This window comes from Artibeus jamaicensis, unplaced genomic scaffold, assembly GCF_021234435.1.
Source record: "Artibeus jamaicensis isolate MK-2021 breed Jamaican fruit bat unplaced genomic scaffold, CSHL_Jam_final scaffold_1964, whole genome shotgun sequence".
Classification (NCBI taxonomy): domain Eukaryota; kingdom Metazoa; phylum Chordata; class Mammalia; order Chiroptera; family Phyllostomidae; genus Artibeus; species Artibeus jamaicensis.
Genome location: NW_026522030.1, coordinates 23,506,629 through 23,522,900, shown reverse-complemented (window position 1 = coordinate 23,522,900; position 16,272 = coordinate 23,506,629). Strand labels below are relative to the sequence as shown.

The following is a 16,272-nucleotide window of genomic DNA, read 5'->3' as shown; positions in this document are numbered from 1 at the left end:
GTAAATGAGAACCATCCTCAATGTAAGGTACCCAGAGAAGCAATAAAAGCCTGTCCAGACAGGGGCCAGAGCCCTCTCTCTCACTTAGAGAGTGGTCATGCTGTCCCTTTTCCCCACAAGACTTCTGTAGTTACCGTGTGTATTTGTGTGTCGCCGCCATGACACACAGATCCTGCCGGCCAGGATCCGCATCAGGCCAGGGCACCATGTTCTCTCTGTAGGTGTTAGGGGAATCCCAAATGCTATTCAATAGCCTAATTCAACAGATACATATCCCGTTTTCTCCCGACTCCACTACTCGACCTGGTGTGCTGGCTACAGAAGACTGTCTATGCCTGGTCCAGCCTCCATCTCCCTCAGTCGACCTTTATTGTCCTGCCACATAGGGAGTCTAAAAGTAAGTAGCTTGTCAATCCATGGAGTAGATAAACATTATTCCACAGGTACTAAAGCTAGTACAGTTTTAAGGCCTTTATTGGCAACATCCTGATGTCCTATAGGCACAGTTAAAATTCCCTATCCCTTAGTAAAATTAAGGAGGGAAATTAGGAGGAACTAAAGAATTTCCCTACAATTCTTCTCACTGAAAATATGAAAGAGGTGTTTTCAAATATCTTGGTCTCCAAACTTTAGGAAGAAGCATTTTTTAAAATGAGTAAACACTGACATAAATTGTATTTTTTGCCAAAATAATCATTACTTTCCTTTACATCACTGTTTCTCAGTACTTTTTTTGATCACTGAGATTATGACTTCAAATTGTGGACACTGTGGAGTCGCTGTCCTGAATTGGAAGGTTCATCTTCATCTTCATGAAAAGTGTGCCTCACCCGTGTCCAAAAATGACTCATTTTGTGAGCACTTATTTTATACCAACACTGTGCTAACCAATGCACACATCTCATTTCATCCCCCAAACTTCCCTGTGAGTTTAGTGCCATTATTTCTCCAACTTTACAAATGAGGGAACTGATGATTTGAGACAGAGTGATGACCTGAACTCACTCGTAAGTGGCAGAACTGGAAATGGGACCACTGATTGTTACAGCTGTCCTCTGGCCCCACAGTGTTTGATGCTTCCAGAGATTCTGAGGTGGAAATCTCTGCAAAGCCTGGAGAAAGTGTGGGTGTGCACGAATGTGCATGTCTTGATTTCCCCTCATCTCGTTCTATGTGTCGGAGGCATAAAGGAAATTACATTAAAATGAAGGTTACCACCCAGAGGCTGAACTCAACTGAGAGGTGTGCCACTCCAAAGGACACATTACTGTCCATGCCCACAGTTAGGCATTCCGACCTGGGCACAACACAATGGGAGCTTATCTCTGAGGACTTGGGATGTTAGAAAGAGAGATCTGAGGATAGATAAGGTCAAGAAGGGCTGTGTCTCGCAGGATTTGGGTGTTATCCTCAAGATAAACTATCCACTTAAGAGCAATTCTAGCTCGGTTTTCCTTTTACATAAAAAACTCCCCACAACTTTCGGTATTAGCATTAATAGAATATATTTAATCTCATTGAGACTTAAAAGCAGAATGAATCTGAGGTTCGCTGCAGGACACATTTTTAAGCTTACACTTATTGCTCTAAGGCAACACTCAGCCATCTGATGCAACATGCTCACAGCCCCCCTTTCTCACTGATGGGCAGATTCTGAAAGAGCAGCACAGACAGAAAGACTTACCTTTTTTTTAAATACTGCTTCATCCCATGTCTGAAGGCTTAAAATGGAGTTATTCATCATTCTTTCTTTGCACATGTTCATTTTTTCTTTTTCAATTACATCAGCATTACTAGTCAGAAGGAAGCACTTGCTACCTCTTGCTCTTCCTCTGCCTGTTAGAAAATAAGTATTTCATTTGGTGTGTTTAACTTAAGACACTGATAAATCTAAGAACCGGTAAGCAAAGAGAAAGGGATATTCCTAAAATTCAACTCTGGCACACTGGATCCCGCTTCGCAGGTAAGCTGAGCTGTCAGAGAGCAGGCTTGGGTGCAGGTAGGCACCTGTGCACTGAACATGCCCGTGAACTAGGAGCCGGCCTCAGACTGGCTTCCTCGGAGTCTCCGTGCTGCCACGTGATCGGAGAGCCCCGTCATCAGAAACACTGCTTTATAGGCAATCCAACGCGAACCCTCAGGATGACACAGAGGGCTCCGAGCCAAATAACAGAGATCCTCACTCAGGAGCCTCCCAGGAGATGGGGAGATAAGCTATGTTGACACCCACCAGAATCAGGTGGGAAATGGTAAGTGCTGAAAGACAGATGTAAAGAGCTATGGATGTTCAAAAGAGAGATGACTGACAGCCAGGGGAATTTGGGACAGGTGATATGGAGAGAGAGGGAGAGGTCAAACGAAGATCATCAGTAGCAGTACATGAGCAATTCATTCAACAAGGAAAAAAATCACAAAGTCAGGTTGGGAAATAAGGTTGGAAAGGTACGTGGATACTCGATTCGAAATCTGCGTAACGTCCAGAAAATTGAGGAACCACTGGAGTTTCTGTACAAGGAAGTGACATGCTCAGAGCCATTTTCTAGGAAAAGTAACACAGCAGCCATTGTTACAGAAACTGGAAAAAGGAAGACTAGTTAGGAGCCTGTCTAGTTTAAGTGGGATGGAAGAGCCCCTTGAATACAGAGGGCCCGGCAGCAGCACAGGCACAACCTGGAAAGGCCACGAGATGACTGTCAGGGCCTCGGTCCAAGTGAGACTGTCCTTCCATGAACACGTGAACTAGTGTTGGTCAAGTGTGCATTTTTCTTCATGACCAGGGATTAAAACAGTGGACAAAACTGTAGCCACCCCGTCCTGACCAAATAAGCCACCTTTACAGCAGTGATACCACAGCACACGGTGCCATTGGTCACACACACGAGTGTGACCCAGTAAAGAAGGCCAGAGAGGCAGATCCACTCACACATCAGACAAACTGGCAGCCACTGAATAAAGGCACTAATGCTGCTCTCACCTCTGGTCTGGATCATTTTGATGACATTGCCCACATACTCGTACAGGATGACCAGGTTGCACTGCGCGATGTCAATGCCTTCATCAGCCACCGAGGTGGCAATCAGGATCTTGTTGTCTCCGTGGGTTCTGAATGTGTCCAGTACGCACTTCTGTGCTGGGAGGGTCATTCCTGTGGCAGAGTCGGAGGGCAAGACATAGCTCACCACGGAGGGAATTTCACCCTTGAAAAAGCAGCTATCAAGAATGGGATTCTTACTACATGCCAGGTACTGTGTAAGTGCTTTATGTTCGTGATCTCCCGGCAGCCCCGGGCAGTGGGGCCTATTCTGGTTATCGCTGCAGAGAGGACATTTAGTGTGGTGACAACTTGGACTCTGCTCCAAGACAGCCTGGGCTCAGATCCCAGCCTCAGCACTCACCAGCTGCGTGGCTTCAGTCATGTTGTCTCAAAACAAATACTGATTTTTTTTGCAAAAATAAATAGTAGTGCCTCTGCATTATATAGGAGTTCACAGCTAATGAAACACTTTCATCTACTTACTCCCTGGAACATCACAAAGCCCCTTTAAATGGATGTGGCCAGTGTTCCGATTCCCCTTTATGGATGAAGAACTTGAGGTTTGGGAAGGACGGTAGACTCACAGCCCAGCTCACAGCGGAGCCAGGCCTTGCATTTTCAAGTCTAGGGAGCTAATAGTGCGCAGTTCTCAGCCCCTGATATGATGAGAGGAGCAAGAATTTCAGAGATCATCACTCCAGAGTTGATGGAATTCTATTTTTTCTAGTACACTGGCAGTCAAAATCTTGAGATATATTTTGTGAAGACCAAACTTCTTTTCACTATCTACTAAACAGTGAGCGTGCCCAAGACAGACACCTTACTTCACTAATTTCTGAACTTCTTCATCCATTTGTTCATCAAACACTTATTCAGCATTATGGTTTATCGAATAAGGGCACAATGGTCAAAGGCCCACTTTCACCTACAAGGAGCTCGCAGCTGGAGGGAGACAGATGTCACAGGTGGAGGGAGACAGATGTCACAGGAAGCTGTGACCCCCTGCGACGGCCAGCGGGATGGAGGCAGGACAGAGTGCTGGGGGGGGCGGTTGGCAGAGGGACAACGACGGGCACAGAGTAAATTCTAAATAAATGGGGATGGATGGGTGAATAAATGAAGAAACCAATAAGAAAGTGTTTTCCGAGTGCTCATTTGTGAGGAAATAACAAAGTTGGGAAAACCATGTAGCAGTCTCACTGGAGTCAGATGGCAGGGAACTTTGAACTCCAACCACAACAGTGTGGTTTGGGACTACATATGGTAAGCCAAATTTTCAAAATATGAACTTGCACGAACTTTAAAATTTGTATAAGGGGGAAGTTCAAATGATGACTGAGGACTGACGAAGTGGGAACTGCTTACTATAAACCACACTAACTAGGAGAATCAGAGTGAGGACCTGACGCGTGGGGAGCACAGCCATGAGACTGTCGGGGGGTGGGGATGGCCGCCTGGGCTCCCCCTGGATGAGAACAGAGGCGGCCTTACATCCTCTGGCCACTTTGCTAGGTTTCAAGATTGTTTGCTTGGACTATTTCTTCTTCAAGATTTTACTTATTTATAGACAGAAGGGAAGGGAGGGAGAAAGAGGGGGAGAGAAACATCAATGTGTGATTGCCTCTCATGCTCCCTACTGGGGACCTGACCCACAACCCAGGCATGTGCCCTGACTGTGAATCGAACCAGTGACCCTTTGGTTTGCAGGCCCACACTCAATCCATTGAGCCATACCAGCTGGGGCTGCTTGGACTACTTTTTAAATTATAAAATGTATAATACACACGAAAGCATCTACAGTTTAAAGAACAATAAAATAGAAACAGATCATTCCTATTTCCAGTTAATCTATTGGGTGAGCAAAAGAGTTACCTGCTTAAAAAATGTTAAAAAAAATACTTTGGTTTTGTCAGCAGGACATATGGAAGGAGATGTAATCAAAGTTCCTCATCAGTTGACATTAAGTTAGACAGGAGTTTCCCCCCTGGTGGGCCTGACCTAATCAAGTGAGTCCTTTAAAAGAAGGCTTTGGACTTTCCTGAGCTCAGAGACTCCAAACAGCTCGTGCCTATGGGGTCCCAACCTGCTGCTGACCACCTGCCCTTCGGACTTAAAACTTCCTTTGCCAGTACAATGGTATATCCCAATTCCTTGTAATAAATCCCTGGGTGTGTATATACACATATGATGTATGTACATATGAATATATGTATGTATATATAATCTTCTACTAGTTTTGCTTCTTTCGTTGAACCCTGACTGATACCAGCATTAATTTAAAAATTGAATAGATTATATATATTCTTATATATATTATACCATATATAAATACCTATGTTCTGATTTGTTTTGCCACGTCCAGTCAATATGCCAGGTTTTAGAAAGCTGAGTGTAGAATGTTCCTCAATCCATTTCTTTAAAGCCTGAAAATGAAAAGCAGTTTTCAGCTGGATATTATTTGTATTCCACCTGTATTAATTCAATACTGAAATATATGCAAGAAGAAAAAAAACTTTAAGTTAGTATACAGACAGTTTTCAGACTGATAAACCTAAGAAAAAAAGCTTCTTGGAACTGAATTATTTATATGCAATAATTAACCATAAAGATATAAATCTTTGTGATCTCATATGGTTTGATCGCTAAGATATTTTTAAGTGAGAAAAGCAAAGTTTAGAAGAATGTGTATATATATATAGAACTGAAAAGTGAGTTTATTAGCAAGATCTGAGGACACAAGATCAACATACAGAAATCAGCTGTATTTCCACATACTGACAACACAAAATTAAAAGGACCATTTACAATTGCATTAAAAAACAATACTTAGGTACAAGTCTAACAAAATATGTGCTGAATCTGTATGCTAAAAGCAACAAAACACTGGTGGAAGCAAAGACGTGGCAGGTGCCCTCTAAGGCAGCCACCCCTCCATGATCTGTACCTTCATCTTCAGATCCTCACGTCCCTCCCCCTCAAGCGTGAACTGAACTCACTGACTTGCTCCTAATTAATATAATGACACCCGTGATGAGATACCACTTCCACACTGAAGTTATCCCAGGCACTCTTTCTCAGTCTCCCTCGATCATTCAGTCTCGGGGAGGCGGGCTGCGCTGCCGTGACGCGGCTCTGTGGAGAGGCCCCACGAGGGAGCTCACAGGCACGTGCTGGGCCTGCCAACAGCCAGCCGAGTGAGGCTGGGGGTCCAGCCTTGAGGTGACTGCAGCCATGGCCGAACACCTTGGTTACAGCCGAGTGAGAGACCCTGAGCCAAAAATACCCAGTTGTTTCCAGCTTCTGGATGCATAGATATTGTAAGATAATAGATGTCTTTGTTTCCAGTCACTAAGTTTTGGGGCAATTTGTTATCAGTGAGAGATAGCTAATACAGAAGCCTTATATAAATGAACAGACATATTATGGTCAGGAATTAGAAGGCTCAATAGTATTAAGATGTCATTTCTGCCCAATTTTGTTTACAGATTCAACGCAAGCCCAAAAGAAATCCCAGTAGGCTTTTTCATAGATGTGAACACGCTGATTCTAAAATAAAAAATAGAAAGGCAAAGGAAGATAACTAAAACAATGTTAAAAAAAAGAAAAAGTTAGAGAACTCATATTAGTTGATCTTAATAGTTACTATAAAGCTATAGCAGTCAAGACAGAGGGGGATGGGTGGAAGATTAGATGTATACATTAATAGAACAGAATAAAGAATACAGAGATAGATCCAAAAAATACAGTCAACTGATTCTTGAAAGTTACCAAGGCAGTTAAGTGGAGAGAGAACAGTGTTCTCCACACATAGGGCGACTGGAACAGCAGGATGTCCACACACAGTAAAGGGGAAAAAGCACCTCAACCACACTTCAAAATAAATTGCAGACCTAACTGCAAACTGTAAAACTATAAACCTCCTACAAGATAACCCAGAGAAAGTCTTTGTGATCATGGGTGAGCAAAGTGCTCTTAGGGACCAAAAGCACAATCCACAGGAAAAAAAAAATTGATTAACTGGGCTTCAACAAAAGTTACACCGTCAATCTGTCAAAGAGAGTCCTAAGAGAATGAGAACACCAGAACGAAAAATTTCAAGTCACATTCCCCACAGAGGATGTCTTCATGAGACTTCCTACAGGAACGCTTCAAAACTCAGCAGTAGCATGATAAACAATCCAACTACACCCAGTTTTAAAATGGGCAAAAGGTATGAACAGACACTTCACCAAAGAAGTTATATGGATGGCTAATAAATACATGAAAAATGTTAAAATGGTATTAGTCATTAGTCAAATGCAAATTAAAATTCTGGTGAGGTATCACTACATACTCAGAGAATGGCTAAAATTTTTTACACTGATGAAAAGAATCAAAAATGCATAAAGGTACCAAGACACCATTATAAACTATAGAGGGATTACAACAGTGAAGTGAAGAAAGAACAATCTTTTCAATAACATGGTGCTGAGTCATTTGTTATCTGCAAGGAGAAGAGGCTTACGTCCACAAGGGCTCTGGTTTTCACAAAGAGAATGGTCCTGGTCTCCGGGTTTAAGTGGTACTCCTCTTGCAAGATGTAGCAGAGGTCCGTGAGTTTAGGGTTCTCGTTGCTGGGATCCGTGGAAATGCTCTCTAGTTCTTGCAGCTTTTCTGCAAAAGAAGAATGTTTTTATAAATGACTTATGAATTCTAAAACTCTAGGACACACTGACTTTCAGCTATCGTTCAGGTAATCTCTCAATCTTTGACCAGAGTTTTATAAATGATAACTACCGATTTAATGCATACATTAAATACACTAATAAATGCATTTTCCCCCGAGAGCTGGTTAGCAGCCCACCACTGGGTTACACATATACGTAATAAATACTTCCGTATAGTCCCCCCAAAATTATTAATTGTAATTACCTTTGGGGGAAAAATTGGGGAAGAGGGAAAAGGAAAATTTGCTCTTCATTTATATCTTCCTATATTTTTCTTAATATGAGGGATGTGGGACTGAGCCAGTTTGGTTTTCTTCTTTACACAGAAGTATATATAAATTATAGTATTTTAAATATCATTAGAATACTTGTTTGCATTTTATAAACCTTTATCAAATCATTAAAATATGCTACTATCAATTAACTATTTCTATGGAATGTATCCTTTGCAAATCCTACTATTTTTCCTTCTTCAAAACTGGAAATACAGTAAGCTGCAGATTCTTTCCCTAAGTACCAGACTTCACTGAAGCTTAACAGTCCTGCCATCTATGATGTCCTTGTAAGCCCAGGACAAGTCTGTGAGCAACACCACGTGCTAAGTACAACACCACACAATTATGCGGCCACTGGAGTCACCAGGCCCCATGGCTCCCTCCACTGGGGACACCACCCACCTTCAAATCTTCGAGTGAGATCCTGCTCAATCTCATCAAATCCTGATGCGCGGACATTACAGAAGAAGTCTTTCAAGTAATCCAGAGCATCTTTTGTCCGAGCATGCTCGTTGATAATGAGAGCATCGTTAAATTTCTGTGCAAAATGAAAACTTAGTTTTAATATATGTTTAATAAATTTAATATAATAAATTTCTAATGTCTTAACACATTCACCATACTTATGTTCAATTAGCTGTAACTTGGCATGGAATTAATTTGAAGAATAAACTTTTCTCAAATCTATTCCAACTTAGGGTTTCTTTTTTTTTAAGACTTTATTTTTAGAGATAGGGGAAGGGAGGGAGAAAGAGAGGGAGAGAAACAGCAATGTGTGATTGCCTCTCATGGGCCCCTTACCAGGGACCTGGCCCGCAACCCAGGCCTGTGCCCTGACTGGTGATCAAACCTTTTGGTTTAGAGGCTGCCGCTCAGTCCAAGAAGCCACACCAGCCAGGGACCAACTCAGTTTTCTAAAATGAACAGTCCCTACTGGTACTTGATAAAATCATGGATTCACATACTCTTTGGGAAAAAAATCTCAACTAACTAGAATCATTAATTAATTAGGATCACTTTGTATTCTAGAGTTCTACCTTGGAAAAGAAAGAAAATTACAAGAAAAATGCATGCCAAGATTAAAACACACACACACACACACACAGAGAGAAAGCAAATCAGCTTCCATATCAACCTGCCTCATAATTCAGACATTCAATTTAATCTTTTTATACATCAAAAGTATCACTGAATTGCAACTGCACCTGTTTATAATGACAGCACTGAGCCCTGGCTGATGTGGCTCAGTGGATTGAGCACCAGCCTGTGAACCGGGGGATCACTGGTTTGATTCCCAGTCAGGGAGTATGTCTGGGTTATGGGCCAGGTCTCCAGTAGGGGGCATGTGAGAGGCAACCACACATTGATGTTTCTCTCCCTCTCTTTCACCCCCCCTTTCTCTAAAAGTAAATAAATTTTTTTTAAAGTGTCAGCACTGACCAGCCACACCAAATACTCAGTTAAATTAATTAAAAGTCTATAAATGCAGCCGAGTGTGTTCTAAAACACCTGCATTTTCCTTGCGTGCACGTGGCTTTATCAAGGACGAGAAAGTGTGTTCCGTGACAGGGCGGCAGGCGTCCTCACTGAACGCACCAGTTGCGTGCCTACAGTCCTGTTTCCTCATCCCCCACCTTGTTCTAGTCATGTCAGTCACATCAGTCATGGGCATGCTGGAGACACGGCACAGAGCCTCCCTTTGGTTCTGTCCTGTGGGCTCTCGTGTTAAGTTTCAGAAAGCAGACAAAGAAGATGCTGAATGGGGCAACTTTTGGAGTTTGCTTCATAAGAACCTTCTGGAAAATTCCTAAGTGAGCTGCTGGGAACAGGATGAAAAGCTGACGTCCCCTCAGCTGCCCATGGCACAGCTCCCAGTAGGGCTACAACTAAAATGCGCCCCCCTAAAGAAGCAACGTACCCGCAAGTGGGAAGTGTACAGAAAGAGCGCTTTGCAAACCCTGCTCTCTCTGTCTTTGTCTGGCAGCTGCAGCACCACACACTTCTTCTGAACGGCGACGATCCACTGTTCGTATTTCTGTGTTCCAAAACGCCTGTTTTGGATGTGAGATAAGCTCTCTGGAAAGAAAAAGTTTTCCATTGCACCATAATGTCAGTCATTTAAGGTTCTAAGAGTGCCATACCATCTAATTTCCTTTCCTACTCTCTGTGCACAGAATGGTCCTCCTGAAACAGCCCAGGCTCTGTGCAAGGTGCTGGGGATAAAAGGATGGGGAGACGCAGCCCTGTGCTCAAGAGGTTCCGTCTGTGAGTTACTCTAGGAACAGTGCCCTGGGGCTTCTCAGGAACAGCTCACTACAGCAAAAGTCACAGGCAAGCATTATATTTCTGGGTTAAAATGCTCCTGTTTTTCTAATAAAAAAGAACAAAGGAGGCTGCCCAGACAAGTGGCATTGACATGCTGCTCTTTCCTGCCCCAAATTCAAGGCCAGCAGCAAACTAAATGAGTCGGCAAGCATTTACTGAACTTGGTCAGGCATTAAAAAAAAAAGCTAAGTTGAGGACAGGAGGTATATGGGAAATCTCTGTACATTCTGCTCAATCTTTCTGTAAACCTAAAACTGCTCTACAAAAATAAAGTCTGTCAAAAAAATACGCTAAGCAATCTGGAAATGAGAAGTTTGCTGGTGAAAAGGTGGAGGTAGGGTAGTAGAGGCAGAATGATGGGTAAGGAAGTAGAAACTCATGTCTCCCCGCCCCTGCCATTGCCCCACTCGGACAGGTCACCATGTTCCCGGTGATGTCATGGCCTCCTAAGTGTTCTCCCCGCATCTTGCTGCACTGCCTCCAATCTATTCCTCACTCAGCAGCTAGCGGGAGTTTCCAAAATGAAGATGAGAACCTATGCTACCCCACCGCTTCAGAGCCTTTATTAGATTCCTCTGGACAAACTCCCACCCCAGCTCGCAGGGGTGATCCAGCCCAGCCGGCTTCTGATCCCCATCTCCGGATGGTCCCCTCCCTGCATTTTACAGGATTAATGCGAGTCCTACACTCTCCCTACTCTCCTGGCCTTCATACATGCTGTTCCCTCTGCTGGAAACATCCCTATCCCACCACCCACCCACCCCAACCCCTGCCGTTGCTTATTTTCATTACGTACTAACTTGGCTTTACTGTTATACAGGAAATGCCATGAGGGCAGGGGCGATGTCTCAGGGACCACACTGTATTCTCATTACCTAGCACACTGCCAAGACTGAGTGAAGGAACAAGGGAATGAACATGTTCAAGGAACAGCTAAATCAAAGGAGGGGAAGGTGAAACTGGAAAGGTAAGTAGAACCAGATTGTGCAGGGGGTACCCAGATTGTCAAGGTAGAGACTTAGAGGGCTCTGCCTGTGTGGCAAAGGGATTCACGCAGGATACTGACATGATAACACTGGTCCTTCAGGAAGACTAATCAGGCAATGGGGGGGGCGTGTTGGGATGGATGGAAAAGAGAGTGAGGGTGGGCAAACCAGCTAGAAGGCTATTAGAATGTCTTAAATCAAGCGGGAAAAGAAAAAGAAAGAAATGCAAAATAAGTGTAAGAGAAGGCGCGACACCATGAGATATCTTGTACATACTAGAAATGCAGTATTTCCAAAACTCTCAGCTCCCCTTGTACCTGGCCAAAGCGGCTCCTAGTTCTGGAGAAGCAGTACCACCCACCGGCATATACACAGAGGCCCAAGCGAGAAGCCTGGGGAAGTGTTCCACCCCCTTCCCTCTCTCACTCCTGCCCAATGCGTTAGCCACTAAATCTGAACACTTCCTGTTTGCAGTACCTTGCACAATCCTTCTCCCTTCACCAACCCACCTCAAAAACCTCTGGTCCTCTTTCTTCACTGGTAACCTTGTCACGTCACTAATCAGTTTAAAATCTTCAGTTGCTGCCCACTGCGTACAGGGTAAAATTCACACTCAGTTTGGCCTACCGGGCCCCTCCCTGTCCGCCCCTGCCGCTCCCTTCAGTCTCACTCCTTCCTACCACTCACATGTTACATTATCATGAAATGCTTGCAGTTCCTAAAAGTCACCGTGCTCTCTCTTCCCTCTGTGCCGAATGCCTTTCAGACCTCACTTAATCATCTCTCCTTTACTTCACTGACTTCAAGCTCTGTCCCGGGAACCTTCCCTCCAGCCAAGCCCAGCCCAGCTCCTGTATGCTCCCGTGGTGCCCACCGTGTACCCCTGCCCTGACCCATGCAAGCTTCTCACGCCTGACTCCCATTGTGTGACTGTCAGCTCCCTGAGGGCCTTGAACCTTGCTCTTTCCATCACCAAGCACAGTACCCGACACAACAAATCTGTGGGGAATGAGGGCATGGATAAAAAGAACAGAATGTGATGACTTCATGAGAGCCTCAAAAGAGGAAAGGTCAAAGATTCCTTCTAGGTTTGAATGAGCCGTCATGGGGAATGGGCGTTTCATTCATATAAAAGGGAAGTCAAGACAGAAAGCTAATTTGGAAGGTCAGAAAAAGCAATACATTGACTTAATATAATATTTTTCAGCTGTGTGTCCTATATTTATTTTGGGTTTGGAAAGAAAAACAATAGCAAGATAAAATAAAAAAGGACTTAGAAGGTTCTCAAATAATCTATAATCAAGAAAGTCAACCTCTGGGTTGGTTTGTTTTTTTTCACCCTACGATTACGATGGTGGCATAGGCAGACATGGCTCATCTCTTCACATAATTGTTATAAAAATTACAACAAAAATAGAAAATAGCCATCACTCAGAATCATCAGAAACTGAGCTGTATGGAAGTCTGACAACTACAGAACTAAGAAATCACATCTGTTCAGAATGTGAACTCCATCAACCTAGCTAACACTGTTTGACTCACCTTGGAGATCCCCAGAGATTCTACCCCACCCAATTTATAAGCCCAACTAAGCTGCTTTTCCACATGAACGGTTGGTCTTGGGCCAAGCTTTACAACTACCTAAATCCTATCAAACAAGCCACAGCTGGCTACCGGCCCAGCACTGGCAGCAGCCAGCTTAGAGTCACAGCTTGGCCTTTGCCTGGGAATCTCAAAGCCCAAGACCGGCACAAATATCAGCCATCTTAGATTCTTTTTTGCTCAGGAAGAATGGCCCTGGACAAAACACAGGAGGAGGCTGACCTTGGCCTGCACCACCTGGAAAACACCCACAACACACACCCAGTGGACAGCTACAGACCATGTCAGAGCACCATTGCCCTGCCCCAGCACAGCTGATCCTCCATGGGTGGTGGAGGTTGGTGGGAAGTGGCCACAGCCAATTCTTGCAGCTGACTGGCCTGGGTAAATCCCTCCCATTGACCTACCAACAGCAACCAAGGCCCAACTACAAGAGGAGGGTGTATTCAGACAACAGGAAGGGCGCACCTCAAATACCCAGGTTGGGTCATAGGGCAGGCTGTGCCACTGGACCCTACAGAACACTGACTACATTAGGACATGCTACCAAGACAGGAAATCATGGCAGCTCTACCCAATACACAGAGACAAACACAGGGAGGCTGCCAAAATGAGGAGACAAAGAAACATGGCTCAGATTAAGGAACAGATCAAAACTCTAGAAAAAGAGCTAAACAAAGTAGAGATAAGCAATCTATCTGATGCAGAGTTCACATCGCTGGTCATAAGGATGCTCAAGGAACTCAGTGAGGACCTCAACAGCATTAAAAAATAGATCCAATCAGAAACAAAGCATATATTAACTGAAATCAAGAATAATTTACAGGGAAACAACAGTAGAGTGGATGAAGCCGAGATTCAAATCAATGATATGGAACATAAGGAAGCAAAAAACATCGATCAAAACAAAAAGAGAAAAGAATCCTAAAAAATGAGGATAATGTTAGCAGCCTCTGGGACAACTTCAAGTCCAACATTTGCATCATAGGGGTACCAGAAGGATAAGAGAAAGTACAAGAAATTAGAAATCTGGGGGACTTCCGCCAAGATGGAGGCATAGGTGGATGTGCCGTGCCTTCTCACACAACCAAGTTTAGAGACAACTAAATATTAGCAACAGAAAACACAGCCAGAACATGGAAAATTGAACTTTTCGGAAGTCCGTTAACAACAAATTCTTCAGCCTGACCGGTAAGGGGCGAAACCAGCGGCTGGTGAAGCGGGATTGCACAGGAGGTCTCGGTCCGACGGACTCAGGCTCGGAATCCAGACGCGCAGAATCCAGGCGCAGGGTTGGACCTAGTGAGCGACCGAGCGAGCCACCAGGCGAGCGACCACAGGGGAGACAGCGGGGGAGCGGTGCTATGTGTTGACTGTGGTCGCGCATTGTGCGCTGGCGGACAGGTGAGGGAGTGGGCGGTTGGACCGGGGCCGGTCGGGTCCCTGCGGCAAGCGGCAGTGGAGGGCACCGCCATTTCCCTGCTCTGACCCCACCTCCACATACAGCGTCATAACCCAGCGACTCTGAGTGGCCCGGCTCTGGTGAACCACGTAATGCGCTGATCATCACGCAGCTGTGAGAAACAGCAGAGGGGGTCGCCATTTCCCCGCTCTGACCACGCCCCCACATACAGCGTCACAACCCAGCGACCTGGGAGTCCAAGACACCGCTTCTCACACTTAAAGGGCCAGAACAGACCAAAAATGTCGCAAGAAGATCTCAAAGCCCCAGAGCCCATAGATCTAAGCAATGAAGAAATAGCAAAACTCCCAGATGCACAGTTTAAAACACTGGTCATCAGGATCCTCACAGAACTGGTTGATTATACCGACAAATTAGACAAATATATGAAGGCGAAACTAATTGAAATGAATGGAATTGCACAGGACACCAATAGCAATGAAAAGGAAACTGGGACTCAAATCAATGGAGTGGACCAAAAGAAAGCAAATAATGGCCAAACAGAAAAGAGTCAAGAAGCAAGAATTCAAAGAAATGAGGAGAGTCTTAGGAACTGCCAGGACATCTTTAAATGCTCCAACATCCGAATTATAGGGGTACCAGAAGGGGGAAAGGCACAGCCACCAGTGGAAAACTTATTTGAACAAATAATAAAGGAGAATTTCCCCAATCTGGCAAAGGAAATAGACTTCCAGGAAATCCAGGAAGCTCAGAGAGTCCCAAAGAACTTGGACCCAAGAAGGAACACACCAAGGCACATCATAATTACATTAGCCAAGATGAAAAGGAAGGAGAGAATCCTACAAGCAGCAAGAGCTAAGGGGACTGTCACCTACAAAGGAGTCCCCATCAGACTGTCAGCGGATTTCTCAAAAGAGACCTTACAGGCAAGAAGGGGCTGGAAAAAGGTATTCCAAGTCATGAAATCCAAAGACCTACAACCAAGATTGCTCTATCCAGCAAAACTTTCATTTAGAATGGAAGGACAGATAAGGTGCTTCTCAGATAAGATCAAATTCAAGGAGTTCATCATCACCAAGCCCTTATTATATGAAATGTTAAAGGGACTTACCTAAGAAAAAGAAGTTAAAGAAACATGAACAGTGAAAGGACAACAAACTCACAGTTATTAAAGACCACACCTAAAACGAAAGCAAACTAAAAGGACAGCTAGATCAGGAGTGGAAACATAGAAATGAAGATCTCAAGGAGGGTTAGCAACAGGGGAGTGGGAGGAGGAGAAGGGGGGAGAAGGTACAGAAAATAAGTAGCATAGATAGTAGATAGAAAATAGATGGGGGGGGGGCAAGAATAGCATGGGAAATATAGAATCTAAAGGACTTGAGACACATGATCATAAACTAAAGGGGGGTAATGGTGGAGATGGGGGGTAGGGTGGAGGGGAATGAAAGGGGGAATAGAACAACTGTAACAGCATAATCAATAAAAAAATAAAAATAAGTTAAAAAAAAAAGAAATTAGAAATCTATTTGAAAAGATAATGAAAGAAAACTTCCTTAATTTGGTGAAGAAATAGACATGCAAGTCCAGGAAGCACAGAGAGTCCCAGACAAGATACATGCAAACACACATCACTCCAAGACACATCATAATTAAAATGCCAAAAGTTAAAGATAAAGAATCTTAGAAGCAGCAAGAGAAAAAAAGCAGTTAGTTACCTACAGGGGAGTTCCCATAAGACTGTCAGCTGATTTCTCAAAAGAAACTTTGCACACTTAAAGAGATTGGCAAAAAATATTCAGCTATGAAAAGTAGGTACCTACAGCCAAGATTGCTCTACCCAGCAAAGCTATCATTTAGAATTAAAGGGCAAATAAAGAGCTTCCCAGACCAGAAAAACCTAAAGGAATTCTTCATCACC

At 44.0% G+C, this 16,272-nt stretch overlaps 1 protein-coding gene across 1 annotated transcript in view; it reads right to left on the bottom strand.

Annotated features, from left to right (window-relative positions):
• RIGI (RNA sensor RIG-I) overlaps nt 1-16,272 on the bottom strand; it is a 50,417-nt gene that overhangs the window by 13,829 nt on the left and 20,316 nt on the right. Inside the window, exons 12-17 of the mRNA XM_037159894.2 lie at nt 9,934-10,091; nt 8,418-8,553; nt 7,539-7,687; nt 5,367-5,457; nt 2,975-3,145; nt 1,685-1,836 (exon numbers count right to left, since the gene is read on the bottom strand). Coding sequence (XP_037015789.2) covers nt 1,685-1,836; nt 2,975-3,145; nt 5,367-5,457; nt 7,539-7,687; nt 8,418-8,553; nt 9,934-10,091 — 857 coding nt within the window. The remainder of the gene's footprint in view (nt 1-1,684; nt 1,837-2,974; nt 3,146-5,366; nt 5,458-7,538; nt 7,688-8,417; nt 8,554-9,933; nt 10,092-16,272) is intronic.